This window comes from Anolis carolinensis, chromosome 3 (genome assembly GCF_035594765.1).
Source record: "Anolis carolinensis isolate JA03-04 chromosome 3, rAnoCar3.1.pri, whole genome shotgun sequence".
In the NCBI taxonomy this organism is placed as follows: domain Eukaryota; kingdom Metazoa; phylum Chordata; class Lepidosauria; order Squamata; family Dactyloidae; genus Anolis; species Anolis carolinensis.
In genome coordinates this window covers 32,119,667-32,141,067 of record NC_085843.1, presented here as the reverse complement: position 1 = coordinate 32,141,067, position 21,401 = coordinate 32,119,667, and the positions used below count along the sequence as shown (strand labels likewise).

At 41.6% G+C, this 21,401-nt stretch overlaps 1 protein-coding gene across 7 annotated transcripts in view; it reads right to left on the bottom strand.

Moving 5' to 3' along the window:
- The window catches only part of mtus2 (microtubule associated scaffold protein 2), a 423,984-nt gene that overhangs the window by 191,772 nt on the left and 210,811 nt on the right, over positions 1-21,401 (bottom strand). Inside the window, exon 1 of one of the 7 annotated variants that reach the window (XM_062974689.1) lies at positions 11,985-12,072. The exons of the other annotated variants lie outside the window; for them this stretch is intronic. Within the exon in view, the coding sequence (XP_062830759.1) occupies positions 11,985-12,057 (73 nt within the window). The 5' untranslated portion in view covers positions 12,058-12,072. Of the gene's footprint in view, positions 1-11,984; positions 12,073-21,401 lie in introns of those variants that run through there. 7 annotated transcript variants of the gene reach the window in all.

Below are 21,401 nucleotides of genomic sequence, written 5' to 3'. Positions count from 1 at the left end.
AATTTCCATGCAGAAACCTGTTTATATCTTTATCTCTCTAAGTGCCCACAGCACTTTGGATGGCATCTTTGAAGAGTACAATAACACCCAGAGTGGACACCTCTGACAAATAAGCTAAGTGCCATCATGACAGATGTAACTTTCTTTTGTCAAGGTACATTACATTGGCTTGAACAAGAGAAAAGCATTGCCAGTGTAAAAAAAACACCCGAAGGATTTGTTGGTACGCGTTTTGTCCTGACTGCTTGTTCTAAAAAGAACAGTGGATCACACCTATAAATGGGAAGAAGTCGACCTTAAATGACACCATTCCCAACTTTCTTCTGCATGAGGGTACACCAAGATGTGAACTGTAAATTACTACACAAATTCCTTTGTAAGTACAGTAGAGTCTCACTTATCCAACATAAACAGGCCAGCAGAACGTTGGATAAGCGAATATGTTGGATAATAAGGAGAGATTAAGGAGAAGCCTATTAAACACCAAATTAGGTTATGATTTTACAAATTAAGCACCAAAACATCATGTTTAACAACAAATTTGACATAAAAAGTAGTTCAATACGCAGTAATGCTATGTAGTAATTACTGTATTTACAAATTTAGCACCAAAATATCACAATGTATTGAAAACATTGACTACAAAAATGTGTTGGATAATCCAGAACATTGGATAAGCGAATGTTGGATAAGTGAGACTCTACTGTATGACTTATATAAGAATACATCAACAACTGGGTAAGACTAAAAAAAGACTGGCTTGGCCATAATGTATCCTTTCACACTACATATTTGTAAAACCTTGGTTTCACACTAACTGCCATGGGAAGATCTTAAAGAATCCTGGGCTTTCTAGTTTGGTGGGCATTTGAACCCTAAAAAGCCCTCTCTCAAATGCACATTTTAGTGTTTCACAAGATATCACCATGACAATTAAAAAGGAATCATAGCACTGTAATTGTGCAGTGTAAAATGGCCCTTTGGGTTGGCCTTTTTTAAAAAAAGAATTAAATATCTGAATATTTAAAAAAATTTTGTTGAGTTTTCCTCCCTGCAGAAAGCCATCAAGTTTAATTTAGCATTTTATTGCTTTCACTTTAAGTTCCTACTAGCATGAATTAACAGGTTCATATATTAATTTTAATTATGGCAGATGTTAAGATTAAAAAGCACTAAGATCCACTTATGCATTTGAAAACATGTTACTGGGAAAACCACTTTGAATTAAGCACACATTTTCCATTTAAGATGTAAATATTCCAATGTCACTATTCTGTAAACACCATGCAACCAATCATATCATCTCATGCCTGCAAATGCATATTCTGTATCCCATTCACTGTTCATCATTACATTCTGAATATTATTCATAGAGACTATATTTTGAATAAAAGTATGCACAGTTATCCTGATTATATAGTGTATTGGCACTTGCTGGTAAATATGTAACCTGACTCCAAACTGTAAGCAGAGTTTCAATTTTCACCCTAATTATGACTCCATCTCTCTGGGAAGAAATCAGCTTAGCATTTATTGTTCAGGATAAAGTCTACAAGCTGCTGCTGTAGATTAGTTATAATTTGTTATCTGTGTTCATTTTAATCCAAAATAATTGAGACAATCAGGCCCAATGACTGCAAGGCGATATTAGCAAACACTTTTTAAAAAAACAGACTACAAACGAAGAGTAAAAGAACATGCCTGCATGGTTAATAAGCAGAGTCAAGGAAGATAACTAGAAGTATGGAGGAATTTCAGCAAATTGTGGAGGATAGGACTATTCCTGTCCGTTAAAGGGTGAATTAATCTGTCTTCATCTCTTTTATACACTGTATGCATGCCCAGTGTTGGACACATCTCACCATATTAAAACAGTGGATGTGGCTCTTAGTGAGACATGCCGCATTATTACAGAATGTCTACACCCCACACCACTGGAGAAATTACACTGTTTAGCCAGTATTGCACCACCTGACATCTTTCAGAAAGTAGCATCCAACAATGAAAGGACCAAGGCAGTGACATCTCTGGTCCATTTCCTGTTCGGATATCAGCCAGCACGCCAACACCTTAAATCAAGAAATAGTTTTCTAAGATCTTCAAAGATACTCACAGGAGCACCTCAGCAAGCGAGAGTCCAAAAGTGGCAGGCTAAAACCCAGAACCTCAAACCATGACTGACACCAAATGAGAGACTCTCTGCTGGGCACACAAAAGACTGGGCAACTTGGAAGGCACTGAACAGACTGTGCTCTGGCACCACAAGATGTAGAACCAACCTTCTGAAATGGGGCCACAAAGTGGAGTCCATGACATGTGAGTTTGGAGAAGAGCAACCACAGACCATCTATTACAATGCATCCACATGTACAATGGAGGACCTTCTTATAGCAACACCAGAGGCACTCCAAGTGGCCAGCTACTGGTCAAAGAACATTTAGCATAAAGCCAAGTTTTAAAACTTTGTGTTTTCAACACATTACAACTGTACCCTCAGTTTTCTTCTGACACGATAAATAAATCTCTTTTATATATATTATTTTCTTAAATATCATGGTTAATTGCATAGAATTAGATTTACTGTCTAGAGTGACAGTAATTCAGCTTCCACTTACGTAGCCAGACATAACTCACTGGGAATGGAATTTGGGATGTGGCAAGTTCTACTGATAAGTTTTTCTGCCAGACGCCATCAATTCTGCCGGACATGTGTGTTAGCTGCGCTTATGTACATAGCTGTAAATAACTTCAATAAAGCTCTGAACCGCTGGGATTGGCTGACAACTGACAGAAGAGAGCTTATTTTCCATGAGACTGAACAGATTGCCAGGTCTTCAGAAGGAGAGGAATTGAGATGGAAAAGGTGAATATGTTTCAATTAGCCTCTCACACATCGACAGTACTAACATTTCTGATAATAAAGTCTGAATGAAATAAGGAACTATTTTTGGACAATGCAATGAGTTACAGGAGGAACTTCCTTGAAAAAGAGGAGCTTTCCGAGTTCTGCCTTGGTCCTCCGGCCCTGGGTCTTCAGTCTGGAAAAAACGCTTCTTATTCACAGGCTAAACTGCTCCCAGATTACAGGAAAGCTGGATGAACTTCTATTGAACCACTGTACTTTCCTGCCTTCGGGCCACTGCTTTTGACAGTATCAAATGCTTTAATTTGATGTGAGAAGAGAAGGGTGAGAAACTGCAGACTTGTAATAGTTACTTGCTAGTCTTAGTATTTCATTTCATTCAATCCCATTTTTCATCAGACGTGGAGGGGAAAGAGCAGTTAAATAACAGAAATGCGCTACTAAACAGGCTTGGATAATACACATTCTGGACATTTTATGTTAGGATGGGAACTACACTTTGGCTTTTAGATTACACTTCCTATAATCCCTTTCCTTTGGCTAAGGTGGGCAGGAGTGACAGGCATTTTAGGCTGAAACATCTGGACAGCTAGAAGTTGCCAACCACTTCTCTCTATGTTGAAATATACTTACAGCATAAATGTTTATAACAATTCAAAAGGGCAGCATTAAAAGAGCAAGACTGCAGGATATTTTTAGGTATGCCTTTTTGTTAGTAGTGCTGGAAGACAGATTTACCAAAAATGTGGGCGTCTTCAGATGTAGCTTTTTCTTTCAAACAAATATTTCCAAGAAAATCCTGTAATACGTTCACTTTAAGGTGGCCATAATTCAGAAATGACTTGAAGGTCTACAACAACTCAAACATTGCATAGATCTTCAATATTTTATAAACAAGCAGGATCGGTTAAAGCAGTGATTCTCAACCTGTGGGTCCCCAGGTGTTTTGGCCTACAACTCTCAGAAATCCTAGCCAGTTTACCAGCTGTTAGGATTTCTGGGAGTTGAAGGCCAAAACATCTGGGGACCCACAGGGCTGAAAACCATTGGGTTAAAGGGAGGCTGAATAGCAAAAGTTCAACCAATGTGTATTTTATTTTATTTTAAAAAAACGAGTGCCCTAAGCAGTAGCCAGACAATCCTTCTTTTGTCATATGTTCTCCTATCAAAAATTGCCTTCTTCCAAGTTTGCTTGACCATTTTCCCAGCCTGATTGTTGCAATCCTGTTGAGAATACCTCCTCCAATCCCTATGACTCCTATTTATCTTTTTAAAACTCTTACCTGTACATTACAATCACATAATTGATGCCAGGTCTAGCTTATCCATCAGTATGTCTCCTGTAAACATACATTCATGGCCACATAGACAGGGAACTCAGATTGACACAGAAACGTAGTGTTATGATTGAGCCTCGTGGCTCTGTTTCTGACAGGCGTGGGCGTAAGACTCCTCGAGAGTCGGATACTCTCGAGGAGCGAGAGAGGAAAAGACTGCGAGACATATTTGCAGCACCCTCTGACGAAGAGTCTTTCGAAGGGTTCACGGAGAGAATGGAGGAAGGGCTGGTTAGCTCAGAGGAGGATGAGATGGATTGGACTCGGGTAAGGGAGGAATTGGGGGCCACTGGCCATGATGGGGCAGAAGATGAATGGGGACCTTCAGGATTAGACCCATGGCGTAGCTGGAGGGATGGGACGGGATCCACAGCTGGAGATGCTGTTGGGCGTAGTCAGAGGTGTTCCAGCTCTGACGAGGAAAGTGATGAGGAAACGCCCGGGTTAAGGAGGGCAGCTGACAGTGATGAAGATTTGTAACTGGCATAAAATGGGGCTTGGGAGCAATTGCAAATTGCGTCGGGCAAGGTAATCTGGGCAAACGCTTGGGATTCGTGTGTGTGTGTGGGACGCTTCCCTGAAGACTTGTGTACTTTCCTGTGCTGAGACCTTGACCTTCCGTCGTCTTCCTGACGGACGCCATCTCCTGCTTTGAGAACTCGGACTGAACTGACCACGGCTTGTCTTCCCCCCTTCTTGGACTTGGAAAAACTACAAACGTCTGCTTCTGGCTTTGATCTACGGAACGGAACTGGTCTACTCTACTGCTAAAATCCCTGGCTGCGTCTGCTCGTGTTGGAGATCCTGTCTGCTGTGTGTGCGTGTGGGAGCGACGCAAGTTACTCTAAACACAGTGTTGGCAGCAGAGAGGAATCTGCTGCCAATTAGTTGCATTCCTTGTATCTTTTGTTCCTTGGCTTTCGTTTTGTTTATAACCAGGCTGAAGAAAGCAGTTTTGTTTTTACCCGGATTAAACTCCGGTTTAATCCGGTTTATCTTTTGAACATTTACTTTTGCCCCTTTTTGCTCCTAAAGGCAAAAACTGCCTGGCCCTTGTGTTTTACGGGCATTTTTGAGTTCTGTAATCTAATAAACTCTGTTACTTTGAATCTTGTGGCGTTCTGTCCTTGACAGATTGCCCGACGCCCATAAAAGGTTTATTGCAGCAATAAACCCGTCAGGAAGACGATGGATGAGTTAAGGGTCAAATTAGACCAATTGCAAACGGCTTTTACCGTTAGCCAAACCGCTCATGCCGTGAAAGGACATGTTTTGACTCCTGAACGCTTTGACGGAACCAGGTGCAAGTTGCCAACCTTTTTGGCACAAGTGGAGCTTTATTTTTCTCAGCTCAGTGCTCATGCTTATCCTACAGACACTAGCAAGGTGGCCTTGATTTTGAGTTTGTTGACCGGTCCCGCAGGACAATGGGCCACTAATTTAATTTTGGGAAATGACCCAGTCAAGGACAATTTGAATAATTTCAAAAAGTTGTTAACTGATACTTTTGGGGATCCTCTCCGCACGGAGAACGCTGGGTGGGCTCTGTATCGGTTGAAACAGGGAAAGGGGACTGTTTTGGATTACTTAAATAAGTTTAACCTGTATCGCCACCAGCTGGATTGGGGGGAAAATGCATTCATGCTTTTATTTACTGCCGGGTTAAGTGAGATGCTCCAGGATGAATTAGCACGCTTGGAGCCGGCTGAAAGCTGGGACGCCTTAGTAGCTAAGGTGCTGCGTTTAGACGCAAGGTTCGAGGCTCGTAAACATTCAAAAGCAATGTGTGCGCCACCCATGCATGTAACCAGGGCACCTGTGGTGATGGGGGAAGAGCCCATGGAGCTGGGGGTCTTTAAAAAGCTGTCTACAGAGGAAAAGAGCCGTAGGAGGCAGCTGGGCTTGTGTTTGTACTGTGGGAATGCTGGGCATTTTGCCAAAAATTGTAATGTGAAACCTTCCCAGCTTTCGGGAAAAGGCCAGCCCTAGTGCGACGTGAGTCCAACGCACTAGGGCTCCTCAAGCAGTCAACTGAGGGGAGGAAGCATGTTTTCGTACCCATTACATTATCTGTTGGGGGAAGGGAACTTGTTTCTACTTTGGCACTGCTGGACTCAGGAGCCACGGTCTCTTATGTAGATATTGAGTTTGCTAAGAAGCATGGCATTCCTAAGGTGCGCAAGGCATGCGACGTGTGGGTGGAAGGAGCAGATGGGAGACTGCTGGAGACTGGGGTGGTTAACCAGGAAACCTCAGCAGTAACGTGGGAGGTGCAGGGAGTAACGGGAACGTTTGTGTGGGATATTACGAGCTTGCCTAGATATGATGTGATCCTGGGGATGGATTGGCTAGCTGTAGTAAACCCACAAGTAGATTGGGCAACACGTAAAGTGATTTTAAAGAGGCAGGACTGTTGCACTCTAAATGTTACTCATTCTGATATGGAGGGAGTGCCTGCTGAGTATGGGGAGTTCTCTGATGTATTTTGTAAAAAAGAAGCGGACAAATTACCACCGCACAGGCCATATGATTGCGCCATCAAGTTGGCAGAAGGTGCGAAACTGCCAGCAGGGAGGCTGTATGCCTTGACTGTACCGGAAAGGCAAGCTTTGCGGGAGTTTCTAGATGAAAATTTAACCAAGGGGTTTATTCGCCCCTCTAGTTCTCCAACTGCGGCACCAGTATTCTTTGTAGCCAAAAAGACTGGGGAACTTAGGCTGGTCTGCGACTATCGGATCCTAAACAAATACACCATTCGGGATAGGTACCCGCTCCCTTTAATCTCGGAACTGTTATCAAGGGTGCAAGGGGCTAAGGTCTTTACCAAGCTTGACCTGCGGGGGGCCTATAACTTAATCCGTATACGGGAAGGGGATGAATGGAAGACGGCATTTAACACGTGTTTCGGATGCCACGAGTTCCGAGTCATGCCTTTTGGGCTTTGTAATGCTCCTGCGGTCTTCCAGAGGTTCATGAACGATGTGTTCAGGGACCTAATTGACCAATTTTTAGTGATTTATTTGGATGATATCTTGATTTTTTCTAAGGACGAGAAAGAACATCGTCAACATGTCAAGCAGGTTCTGCACCGACTGCGGGCTAATGGGCTTTTCGCCAAGGCTTCCAAGTGCGTCTTTCATGTGCCTGAAGTGGAGTTCCTAGGTCATGTAGTGTCAGGTAGGGAACTTAAAATGGACCCACATAAGGTTGACGCCGTCAACTCATGGCAGGAGCTGAAGACTAAGAAGGATGTACAAAGGTTCTTAGGTTTCGCTAATTACTACCGGGAGTTTATTCCGAATTTTGCAAAGCTCACGGTACCTTTGACGCAGCTTCTGCGCAAGAAACAGCCATTTGTGTGGGGGCGGGAAGCTCACGAGGCATTTCTACAACTTAAGTCTAGTTTTCAATCGGACAACATACTAACCCATCCTGATGTTGACAAACCGTTCGTGGTAGAAGCGGACGCTTCTAGCTACGCGTTGGGGGCTGTATTGTCTCAGAAGGATTCCTCAGGGACCTTGCGTCCCTGTGGATTTTACTCGCGGCAACTAACACCCTTCGAGCAGAACTATACCATATGGGAGAAGGAGTTGTTGGCGATTAAGGTGGCGTTTGAGGTGTGGCGGCACTGGCTTGAAGGGGCACGGCACCAGATCGTGGTCAGGTCTGATCATAAGAACTTAGAGCACTTGCAAACAGCAAAGAAGTTAAACCAGCGTCAAATCCGCTGGGCTTTGTTTTTCTCCAGGTTTAACTTCAAGGTGCAGTTCGTGGAGGGGAAGGCAAACTTGCGGGCCGATGCTTTATCCCGCAAGCCAGAATTTAAGACCAATGAGCAGGTAGTATGTCAGACCATCTTGCCTACTGCCTCACTGTGTGTTGTAGATAATGAGCTCGGGTTACATGACCAGATCCTTGAGGCTCAGAAAGATGATGTGTGGACTCAGGAGCAACTGATGCTGCTCTCAGCAGGTAACCGTACCATACTGCCGCATCTCCAAGATCAAGACGGGGTATTGGTGCGTAGGGGGCAGGTTTACGTACCAGTGGGGGCCCTCAGGTTGGAGGTGATTAGAGCCCACCATGACGAACCCATGGCTGGGCACTTTGGCAGGTTCAAGACCGTACAGCTTATCACCAGGAGCTACTGGTGGCCAAAGATGCGGCAAGACATTCTGCGCTTTTGTGACAGCTGCGCCGTTTGCCAGCAAAGTAAGACGCCTGTTGGGCGCCCTAGAGGGTTGTTGTCGTCTTTACCTGTTCCGGAGAGGCCATGGCAAATCATTTCCATGGATTTCATTTCAGATTTGCCTAAGTCTGGGGGTTATACTTGTATTTGGGTGGTGGTGGATTTATTTAGCAAACTGGCTCATTTTATTCCTTGTTCAACCATTCCGGCGGCCCCTACGTTGGCCTTACTATTTACAAAGCACATCTATCGCTTGCACGGAGCACCCGAGGTGATTATTTCCGATAGGGCTCCGCAATTTGTGTCACGCTTTTGGAAACACTTCCATGAGTGCTTGGGGACTAAGTTAAACGTGTCGTCCGCCTTCCATCCGCAAACGGATGGACAGTCGGAACGGGTTAATGGGCTCTTAGAGCAGTATTTGCGTTGTTTTTGTTTAGATCAACCCACGGCTTGGGTGAAGTGGTTACCGGTGGCGGAATTTGCTTACAACAATGCGGTGCACACGTCTAGTCAGCATACGCCGTTTGAGCTTACTTATGGCTTTCACCCACGGGGAGGTGTGGCGCCGTCGACCAATGTGGTCTCTTCGGACCCTGTGTACCGCTCTACGGAAATGGCTGCATTGCATGATGTTGCCCGTCGCTTACTGTTGGAAGCTAAGGCAACGCAGAAGACTCAGGCTGACCGCCACAGGCAGGCAGGGGAGGAGTTGGAAGAAGGGGATTTGGTGTGGTTATCTTCCAAACATATTAAACAGGCTGGGGGAAAGTTTGCGCCTCGGTATTTGGGTCCCTTTCCTATCGTTAAAAAGATTTCTTCTGTTGCGTTTCGTTTGCGTTTACCGTCTAGTTTAAAGGTCCATCCAGTCTTTCATCGTTCGCTGTTGAAACTTGATACCTCTAGTCGTCGTGGTGCTATAGCGGAGGGTATCACTGCCACTTCTCCGCCATCGGGGGAGGAGGCCTTTGTGAGAGGGGATAGTGTTATGATTGAGCCTCGTGGCTCTGTTTCTGACAGGCGTGGGCGTAAGACTCCTCGAGAGTCGGATACTCTCGAGGAGCGAGAGAGGAAAAGACTGCGAGACATATTTGCAGCACCCTCTGACGAAGAGTCTTTCGAAGGGTTCACGGAGAGAATGGAGGAAGGGCTGGTTAGCTCAGAGGAGGATGAGATGGATTGGACTCGGGTAAGGGAGGAATTGGGGGCCACTGGCCATGATGGGGCAGAAGATGAATGGGGACCTTCAGGATTAGACCCATGGCGTAGCTGGAGGGATGGGACGGGATCCACAGCTGGAGATGCTGTTGGGCGTAGTCAGAGGTGTTCCAGCTCTGACGAGGAAAGTGATGAGGAAACGCCCGGGTTAAGGAGGGCAGCTGACAGTGATGAAGATTTGTAACTGGCATAAAATGGGGCTTGGGAGCAATTGCAAATTGCGTCGGGCAAGGTAATCTGGGCAAACGCTTGGGATTCGTGTGTGTGTGTGGGACGCTTCCCTGAAGACTTGTGTACTTTCCTGTGCTGAGACCTTGACCTTCCGTCGTCTTCCTGACGGACGCCATCTCCTGCTTTGAGAACTCGGACTGAACTGACCACGGCTTGTCTTCCCCCCTTCTTGGACTTGGAAAAACTACAAACGTCTGCTTCTGGCTTTGATCTACGGAACGGAACTGGTCTACTCTACTGCTAAAATCCCTGGCTGCGTCTGCTCGTGTTGGAGATCCTGTCTGCTGTGTGTGCGTGTGGGAGCGACGCAAGTTACTCTAAACACAGTGTTGGCAGCAGAGAGGAATCTGCTGCCAATTAGTTGCATTCCTTGTATCTTTTGTTCCTTGGCTTTCGTTTTGTTTATAACCAGGCTGAAGAAAGCAGTTTTGTTTTTACCCGGATTAAACTCCGGTTTAATCCGGTTTATCTTTTGAACATTTACTTTTGCCCCTTTTTGCTCCTAAAGGCAAAAACTGCCTGGCCCTTGTGTTTTACGGGCATTTTTGAGTTCTGTAATCTAATAAACTCTGTTACTTTGAATCTTGTGGCGTTCTGTCCTTGACACGTAGTTTTCACAAATGAAGTAAAAAGTCTGGATCTGGGCTGATTTGCCATAGTTATAGGGATCACATAGTATATTCCATCTCAATGACAAATAAAAAAAAATCCTCTACACAGAAAATAGACCAAATAGACTGTTGCCACAGATATGCAGTTGGAGAAACTAGAAAATTTGCTAAGTTCTCCAATGAGACTCAACAGTAGGGATCCCCAAACTAAGGACATTTACCTGCCATCCGCCCTAAACTTTAGACTTTGAGTTGTTCTAAGTCTGAAACAACTTGAAAGCATACAACAAAAACAATCCTAATTAACTTGACTTTCTCATCAGAAATGGTGATAGAATAATCTGATAGGCCCTAGGAAAGGTGATAGCAAAAATCTTTAAATCATTTCTATTTAATGTGGAACATATTGAGCTGACATTCCTTGTAAAGGAAAACCTAAATGTTGCTAGATACATTTGCAATGGTCTTTCTTTTACATTCCTCTAGGGAAAAACAACAAAAACAAAAACAAAACAAGATTCAAAGAAGAATATGATTTTTACTGTCTAAGCATTAATATTTTCAAAGGAAAAAGCAAAATATTTGATTCCAAAGTATGCCAACTGAAACACTAGCTGAATTCAAATGCTTGCAGTGGGACTTTAAAGGGAATTACAAAATTACATTACCTCCGGAAAAGACTTACAAAATGTGTTTGATGTTTTTCGCTTATATTAGCATAGGAGAAAAAAGACACACATTACAATTTGTTATGGTGTAACATTTTGACAATTATTGTAGCAGTTCCCTGCTGCGGCAACTACCATACCGATGTTTTGTAAGCTCCATCTTTGAAGCAGTGCTGCAGTTTGATGACAGAGAGTTGTTTTAAAAATAAGCATTCTTGCCTGAGCAATGGCAGTTCTATAAATACGATGCTAACAGTATGCTGACAATATCCATTTCTAGATCTCATTTTCAGCTGATGCCATAGAGGCTGAACTGTTGCCTGGATCCAATGAAGGACTGGATGTTGGCAAATGAACCGAGACTATATATGCTACATTTATTCATATTTATTTCGATTGTCAGATTGAAAACTGCATATAGTTCTTGTACCTTTAATGATTGATTAGAAGTAGCAATTTCAGTTGGCATTGCTTGTCACCTAGTGGTGACAAGCAAAACCTGCTGATATTTCCTCCTTTGCACAAAAATTAAAGATGCAGGAGCTTTCTCCAGTTTTCTATCTGGAAACTTTATAAGATACAATTATGGTGTTTACTAAATAGAGTTTAGCGTCATTGGCATACTAGTGACACAAAATTATAAAACTTTCCTGGCATTATTATTGTATAAGGCTGGGAGAGTTTTAGAATTTGATGTCACCAATATGCTGATGATTCTGAACTCTATTTCTCCTTCCCATTGAAATCCAAGGAGCTGTCATGGTTTCGAACTAAAGTTTGTTGTCAGAAAATCATAAGAATTAATAGAGACCACAGGGCCCATCCAGTCCAACTCCCTGCCATGCAGAAATACCCAAAGCACACCTGACGGATGGCCAACCAGCCTCTCCTTTAAAACCTCCAGGGAAGAATACTTCACCACACTCCGAGGCAGCATATTCCAATGGCAAACAGCTCTTGCCATCAGGAAGTTCTTCCTAAGATTCAGCTGGAATCTCTTTTTCTGCAATTTGAATCCATTCCTCCATGTCCTAGTTTCTGGAACAGCAGAAAACAAGCTTTCCCTCTCCTCAATGTGGCTCCTTTCAAATATTTAAACATGGCTATCATGTTCCCTTTCAGCCTTCTTTTCTCCAAGCTAATACGCCTAGCTCTCTCAGCTGCTCCTCATAGGGCTTGGCTTCCAAACCTTGTCACTAATTGACTGGGTGGGAGAAAAAAACTGATTCTTAATAGCTGCTTTGAATCCCACCCATGGGAGAAAAGCAGAATAACAACAACAACAACAACAACAACAACAACAATAATTATGTTGCAATCCCAGGTGACAACATAATTGACAAGAAGCAGCTGCAAAAGCTACGCGATTTAAAGATTGAACTGCAAAGACTCTGGCACAAGCCAGTAAAGGTGGTCCCAGTGGTGATCGGCACACAGGGTGCAGTGCCTAAAGACATTGGCCAGCACTTAAAAATAATAGGTGCTGACAAAATTATCATCTGTTAGCTGCCAAAGGATACGCTATTCGGATCTCCACACATTATTTGCTGATACATCACACAGTCCTAGACACTTGGGAAGTGTCCGACATGTGATCCAATACAACAGTCAACATAGTGATCTTGTTTGCTGTGTACTAATCTTGTTGTGTATCTAATAATAATAATCATCATCACCATCATCATCATCATCATCATCATCATCATCCAGACAAGTCAGAAGTCCTCCTGGTAATCTGAAAGGCAGATGAGAGAATAAGGATTCAGCTTGAGCTGGATAGGGTTACACTCCCCCTGCAGATTCGCAGCTTGGGTGTTTTCCTGGACTCAATCCTGAGCCTAGATACCCAAGTTTCAATGGTGGTCAGGGTCTTAGCTACACTGGCAGTTATTTCAAGTCCAGTTTAGAGGACTTGGAAGTGTCCACACACTTTGTGCCTGATCTGCAGAGGCAACAAGGCAAAGCCTACCTGGTCCAAGTAGGCCAAAACTAACTTGGCCAGCTTGGACTATTACCTTACCTTCCATAGCACAGTCACTGCTGCAGGACAGCTTCAGAGGTCTAGGAGACCACCTGGCCATTGCTGGTGCCCCAATGCTAACATCAGCAGAGACAAGAAAGCTTTGCGGCTGTCCGGCAGCAAGGACAGTGGCATGGACCAGATTCCTGCCCCTTTCCCTGTGCTGAATAATGTGGGGAAAAGGAGATAGCAGCAGCAGTGGTAGGCTATGTGGTCAGCGGATCGATACACATTAGATCCAGTCATGTTGTTCTTACTGTGCCCAGAGTTTCACTCAAGCTCTGGAGTATTCCCTGACTTTCCTTAGTTCAGGACTAAACATGATTAAACCGGTTTACGGTGCAATGGGACTGGATATCCTTGGACGTTGTGGAGACATATTGGAGTGATTCTCACTCATTGAAGGATATACAGCCACTTCTCATTACAGAAATTCTGAAAGACTGAAGAATACATAATAGTGGAAACTGTAAAATGGACCAGTTTAGAATGTTAGAAGATGATAGGAGCTTCTCAGTATGAATAAGAAAATCACATTTGAAAGAAAAGGAAGTAGGAGAAAAAGGATAGTTTAACCTAGAAATGACTTTATTTGTCAAAGAGATTGCCTGGTAATTCTCTGGGGGAACACTGACACAGAAAGGATGAACCAGGAATATAAGTGACACGGGTATTAATAGTTGCTATTACTTCAAACAGAATTATATGGTATATCTACTCCAAAGACTGGTTTAACATTTTTGAAGCCCCCTCATTCTCTACTCCATTAATTTCCAAAAATGGGTCAACGGCTGCCAGTAAAATGAGTAAATCTATGAGGGGAAAAACAGCAAGAAATAAGTAACTCATTTAAGCAAAAAGCAAAACCAGAAAAGTTGTAGTCCTTCAAGAGTAGCATATATTAGGATCTAATGAAGCCTCAGAATACAAACCTGTCATAGGAGTGTATCCTCCATCTATCTTCTGTGGATGAAGGCTAGTTTAGATGTTCTTAAATATCTAAGTCACTCTTTATCCAAGTAAAATCCCAGGTTTTGTGTGAGCCAACTAAAAGACAGGACTTTTCTATTGAACAATACAATTATTTAGTGGGTCTGGACAAATGTATCTTGACCTGACATCAAAAAGAATCCAGAGTCTGTGCTCACAGAGCTTGAAAAGGTTACTTCTTCTTCTTCTTCTTCTTCTTCTTCTTCTTCTTATTATTATTATTATTATTATTATTATTATTATTATTATTATTATTCCCGGCTTTAGTTCACCAGAAGACTCAATTTGGTTTATTTAAACTGAATCTAATATTAGCTCCCCCTTGAGTCCCTATATTGGGAGAAAAATGGAATAAAAATAAAATAAAATAAAATCTAGCCAGCATAGCCATTGGCTGGGGGATTCTAGGGACCTCATCAGATGCAGGATCCCCTCAGTTTCTACACACTTTAAAAACAGTTTAAAGACAGAATCCTATAGAGCCCATCATACAATGCAAAACTACTTCCACTGGTCGCCCCGTGGGACTCTATCCGAAACTGTTTCAAAAGTGTTTGGAAACAAAGGATTCTGGAGCCAGGGAGCAATGTGCTTGCAGAAATGGCTAAAGTTGCTTTTCTGTTTGTGGGCTGTGAATAGTCGGATTCATTCATGTTAGTTCATTTTAGTGATGCTTAGAAAAGGCATTTCTGTGGGTGGTCTCAAAAGGAGCCTAAATGCACCTTTTCACCGTATGGACTCTTCTTTCATGAAACTTTTATGGTAATTTTTAAAATTATTTTATTCACCAGGAATTTTACAGTTTTAATACATTATGACTTTGTTGTGGCTATATTTCCCATTTTTAAAGACCTAGATTTTGGCATCCCGCAATTGCAAAGTTTCTCTTTCATTTTAAAAAAAAAGAAGAATGCGGTATTGGCAGGGACTACACTTGCCCATGTGATAGCTCAGAATGTGGAGGATTATAGTCAGGTAATAGTCAAAATACATTGCATGTTATTGGGTTAAAAATATTGTCCATTTTCCTCCACTTCCACCTCCTCATAGGATAAGGTCCTAGGAGCTTTAATCCAAAACTCTAACTTTTCAAAGTCCTGTTCCTTTAGAAGGCATTCAACAGCAAAAGCTCAGACCAAAACATACCTTTTGAAAGTGAATCACGCATATGTCTTAGTAGTGAATTACTGAAGTTGAAGTAATTGAACTTGAAGAAAAGTCCCCTCTGATCATCTTAGTAGGTTTGTAGGATGACAAGGGAGTAGGTGTTTTGTCATCTGAGAGATACTGCAGTTCAGTAGTTTGAGAGTAAGACTAGGTTCAGGTTCCATGTTCAAATTTTGCTCTGACATGAAACTCTACTGAGCCTCAGAAGAAGGCCATGAGAAACCCCCTATCATAATATTGCTGAAACCCTGTTGTTTACTTTATGGTGGCCATAAATTGGAAATAACTTCAAGATACACAACAACGTGTTCTGTCATATGTTTGATTCCTGCAAATTCTGCAAAATTAGCCCTGTGTTCCATTACCAGTTCCCAATTTGAGGCACTCATCATTATCTTCAAAATGCTAAAAAGTTTCAGAACAAGTTATCTGAAGTCGAGATGGAAAAACTGGAAAGAGTTTTAAAAAAATCAGATTTCTCCCATTTTTTTTTCTGAAGCCATTTAAAAAAAATCTATTTACTGTTCTGATTTTAGAGGTTTTTAATACTGGTAGCCAGATTTTGTTCATTTTCATGGTTTCCTCCTTTCTGTTGAAATTGTTCACATGCTTGTGGGTTTCAATGGCTTTTCTGTGTAGTCTGATGTGGTAGTTGAGAACAGTAAAATCAGGACAGTAAATAAAGAACAACACTCTGAAAACAGAGAAATTCCAGACATGAAACCATCAGGGACAGCTAACACCTCCAAACAAAGGATTCTCCCAGACAGGAAGAAGCCAGGCCTTGAGGCCACAGGACCATCAAATGCTAATCAAGGTGATTAATTACAACATCCACACCTGCCTCCAACAGACAAGAGTTCTTTCTCCCACCTTGGACCTTACACAGATATATAAACCCCACTTGCCTAGTTTCCAACATATCTCACAACCTCTGAGGATGCCTGCCATAGATGTGGGCAAAACATCAGGAGAGAAAGTTTCTGGAACATTGCCATACAGTCCAAAAAATTCACAGCAGCCCAGTGATTCCGGCCATGACCGCCTTCGACAATACATATGTGTGGACAAACTGTTTTCCTTTGTTTTCTTAATATTGTTTCATTTTTTAGATGGATTCTTCTTTATGTCTACTTCTCAAATTGGCAAAAATATAATTAATTTTATAGTTTAGGGGTTCTGACAACTCACCATTGGTAAAATTTTTAGAAGTTTGTTTTGTAATTATACAGAAATTATATTGATTTGATGCCAAATTAAATTATATATGTGTGTGTTTTATCTTCCTAAAATAGGAACATTGACTTTCTAGCTATAAAGATTGCTAATATTTTTCAGTTTTCTCCAATATTGCTATTTTTTTTTTAAAAAAAGATCTGACATTGTCATTGTAACCTCAGTTATACCTAGGATTAATGATGCCTCACAATCGATCTTCATAGCCTTATTTGAAGTGTTTGCAAACTGCTGTAAATTGGGGCAGTGGGGAATGCTATCTCCATCACTGTCATTTGAGAACAGGCAGCTAGAAAAAGTCCTTGGGACCCTGTTGCAATTATTTGTCCCAAGAGTCTCTGTGACTGGGAGGATGCTATGGATATAATTACCCAGGACCACAATCTACAGCACCTCTGAAACACTTCAGTCAGTATGATGTCCATTGTCCAGTTTTTAAACTATAATTTTAGGGTTAAATTTGGTCATTCGTGTCCATAAATGTGAATCCCCAGTAGTTACAAGACTGTGAGTACAGTTAGCCCTATGCATTTGTGGGTTTAACTTTTGCAGATTTTATTATTCACATATTTGATTAATACAGTCTCTTTAGGTCATATGGTGCAATTCTTTGATTAATTTTCACTGGAAGTTTATCATAGAGCTGTGTTGGAAGACCTAGATATTCCTAGAAAGAACACCTCTCTAGGAATCTCTTAAGCTGATAATGGAGTTGCACCAGAAAATCAGTTTTTTAAAAATAGCATTTCTAATTCATGGGTCTTCTCCTTTTGCAGGGATCCTGCAGCCTTCACGCCATTGTATGTGCAGGACTGACTGCAATAGTGTAATTACTGAACAGGATGTGAGTCTCCATTTTTTTCTTATGGGTCTACATTTCTGGAAATTTAAATCTCTAATATCCTAGTCATGGAAGCCAGCTCATATGCCTACCAGTTCACAGGTGTATATCAGTATATTAGTGAATACAGAAGACACTTGCTATGGCAGCTCCATCCTTAGAGAAAGAAGTATTCCTGGATGTGTGCATGGCTCTCTGAGGTTTACACTGTAGAATTAATACATTTGACACCACTTTAACTACCCTGGCTCAATCCTGAGTGTTTTTAAGTAGACCTTGATGGCCAGATTTCTGGTTGTTTTTCACTACAGGTAGCCCCTGAGTTACAAACATCCAACTTACAAACGACTTATAGTTAATAACAGAGATAAGACAACAGAAAGTGAGAGAAAGCTCTCTCTAGGAAGGGATATATATATATATATATATATATATATATATATATATATATATATATATACACACACACACACACACACACACACACACACACACATACACACATACATACATACATATACATACATACACACATATACACACACACACACAGTAGAGTCTCACTTATCCAAGCTAAACGGGCTGGCAGAAGCTTGGATAAGTGAATATCTTGGATAATAAGGAGGGATTATGGAAAAGCCTATTAAACATCAAATTAGGTTATGATTTTACAAATTAAGCACCAAAACACCATGTTATACAACAAATTTGACAGTCCCTCCCCACCTTTGAAGTTGACTGAATGGCATTGGTGGTTGTTTGATATTATTACTGTTGTATAAACCTTTGTTTTAACTTCTGTTTTATTATCTTCTTGTGTTTTAAACTGTGCATATTGTTGGTGTATTTGCGCTGTTACTTTTGTAACATCGTGAGCCGCCCCGAGTCCCCACGGGGAGATGGTGGCGGGGTATAAATAAAGTTTTTAAAAATAAATTATTATTATTATTATTATTAATGTTATGCTGTAATTACTGTATTTACGAATTTAGCACCAAAATATCACGATATATTGAAAACATTGACTACAAAAATGGCTTGGATAATCCAGAAGCTTGGATAAGCGAGGCTTGGATACGTGAGACTCTACTGTGTGTGTGTGTATATATATAGAGAGAGAGGGGGGGAGACAAACAGACAGACAGACATGGGCATATATGCGAGTGTTTGCGTGTGATATATATGTGTGCATAGTAGCAAAACTTTGAATTTCCAGGTCTGTGGCCTAAAGCGGTATAGTCAAAGATAATCTTTGCCATTTGATATTGCTGACGTTGTAGACTGACTCAAAATGTGTATGAAAGAAGCAGAGGATCACATGTATATGCCTAGCCAGGTAGCTGACACACTAGTCTAAATAGTTTAAAATAGCCTCTGAGTTAAATGGATGGGTTGCGTGCTTTGTGAATGCCTCTTGGTTCACAAGAAGAAGTTTTCATTCAAGCATGAAAAAGAAGTTATGAAATGCAGGCCTTTAAGGAATAACTTACCACTCTAATATTCAGGAAGTATAAATTATTTAGCTTTCCTCTGCACACTTTCAGATGCAGAGAAATACTGAAATCTCCAGTATTAAATGCCCTGGACAGACAATAGGAAACACACGCAGGCTGCCTTATTCATGTATACTTGGGACTAAGTTCTACTTTCTTTCTCGCACTTATAATCTCAAAGGCACTGCCAAAATCCCTTATATCTTTTCATGACGAAACACATTAAACACAGCTAAACTTGAATAGTACTACAACAGAAGCGTTAAGGCTTGGACATAAAAGGCATAGAAAATGTGCTTTGGTGAAACTTTCTCTGGTAGAACTGGAATTTCTATTTTTCCACACAACCTTAGTCCATGGATTGGGGTGAAGGTGCCATAGGTTTTAGTAAACAGCCTAAGGAAACTGATGACGTAGATTTAAGGATGATCCAACCCAATTTTGAAACAATTGGTATAAAAAGGGGCTTATAATGGCCTCTTGATATTTGTTCTAGGACCCTCCGACCACAGTGAATACCCAAATCAGTAGTTGTTAAAGTCCCATTATATACAGTGCCATAGTAAGGTGTCCCTTATATAAATTTGGCAAAATCAAGATTTCAATTTGGGAACTTTTAGTACATGGGTGGAGGATTTATGTATACAGGGGTCTGACGTTGTTTATAGGAATGTACAGTTTAATGTGAGACTTTCAGTATCTTTACAAATTTAGTACATTTTAATCTTTGTGTGTACTGTAGTTCATGTTGTGAAGCAACTTCCACTGCATCTTTTTTTTTCAAGAGAAACATTTACATGCCTTGTGCTAATAGCTATATCATTGCACTTTAAAAAAAATAATATAATAATAATAAAAGCCTATAGCTGGTGATAAAATGATTTTTGTGCACTTAGTAAAATATATATTTAAGGTAGATAAACCTGCAGACAGTCAATAGGTACGGAGGTTAAACTTCTTAGCTACTACACAAATTAAAAATAATAAAATGCACAGAAATAAACAATTACAAATAAACAATTAAAAACTAGCAAAGCTAAAAAGTTTCAGAAACACAAACCAACTTAACGCCATAATAATTATCAATTATGAAAGCTGAAACAACTAACTGCAACTAGAATTAGGACTCATCACATGATGGAAATTCAGCATCTTAGTACGCTTCTGCCACAGTTAACTCACGGAGCCCCAGGCTGCCCAACACACAATATAGCCCCATTTCCGGAGGGGCTCCTTATGTCAACTTGGGTGGCAGCATCCTAGGATACAACACCAACATTTGGAACAACAAGCCTAGTGCAGGGGGAAGCTGTTGACAATGCTTCTCCACATATGATGGGGAAGCATCAGCTCGTGGTAAGGTGGGGCGTGAGGCATCGGGATTGCCCTGCTGCCCCCCAATTCACCATAGAGGCTGGTAGCCTTAGCCTCCATAAATCTATCTAAGCATCTTTGAAAACAATATAGTTTATTGGCTCTCCATGGTATGGCTACAGATGATTTAATTATGTTCAGAGTAGATGACCTGGATTTTCTATTGCATGGTCTGCTATATTACCATGTCAAGGTGAGGGAGATTGATGCTTGCTTGCTTGGTCATTTCATAGCTCATGCTGATATAGTTTTCCATAGACCAGAACTTTACATAGCAAATGGTGTTCATTTATCTGTTGAAGGAAATGTGGGGCTGCCTTTAAAGACCGCTCGGAAGCTTCAATTGGTGCAAAGGTCAGCTGCCAGGTTATTAACAGGAGCTGTGACGGCGCGAGTGGCGCCATCTATATGTTGGAACTATAAGTTTCAAGATTTGAATTGTTGTATCATGCCTGATTTTGCCCTTACCCTGTAAATGTAGTTGGATTGGTTATTTATATCTGTCAATCAATGTTGTTTGTACCTGTTATATTGCTCACTCAGCAAAACTGTTTGGCTCCACCTCTTCCTGGAGTAGGACTGTGTTTCCTCCTTTTCATTCCATCAGCAAGTTCTCTATCGGATGGACGTGAAAGAGAGGCTTGGCTCAAAAAGCCCTTCAAAAGTTACCTCTCAGCACCAATTCTGAGGTTCTTACCCTTGGGACTCGCACTTCATGTTCAGGGCCAACCTGAACAACGTTGAGGATTCTCAAGCGCCTTCACATCAGTCCTTTGGCAACAGAGGAAGACTCTTGTCTTCAGATATAGGTCATTGGACTGAGGCTGAGTTTGCTCCGGCATTCACAGCCAGAGAAAGAGGGATCTGGACAAGCTTCATGGACTTAAACAACCAAAGACTGTAATGTATATTTTCTTTTACCCCCTTTGTGAAGAATAAACCCAGTTTTTGAGTTAACTACAGTGTTTTGGTCCTTGGGAGTTCCAGTTTCCCTAAAGGAGGGCAAGAAGCAATCCCCTGGGGAAAGATGTCACGTCCATGCCTCTTTCACTAAGAGTACAGCCCCAGGCGCGACGGCACAGGAGCACTGTACAGGGAGAGAACAACTCCCATTTTATGGCACTTCCATTGGCTCCCAATCTGCTACCGGACAAAATTTA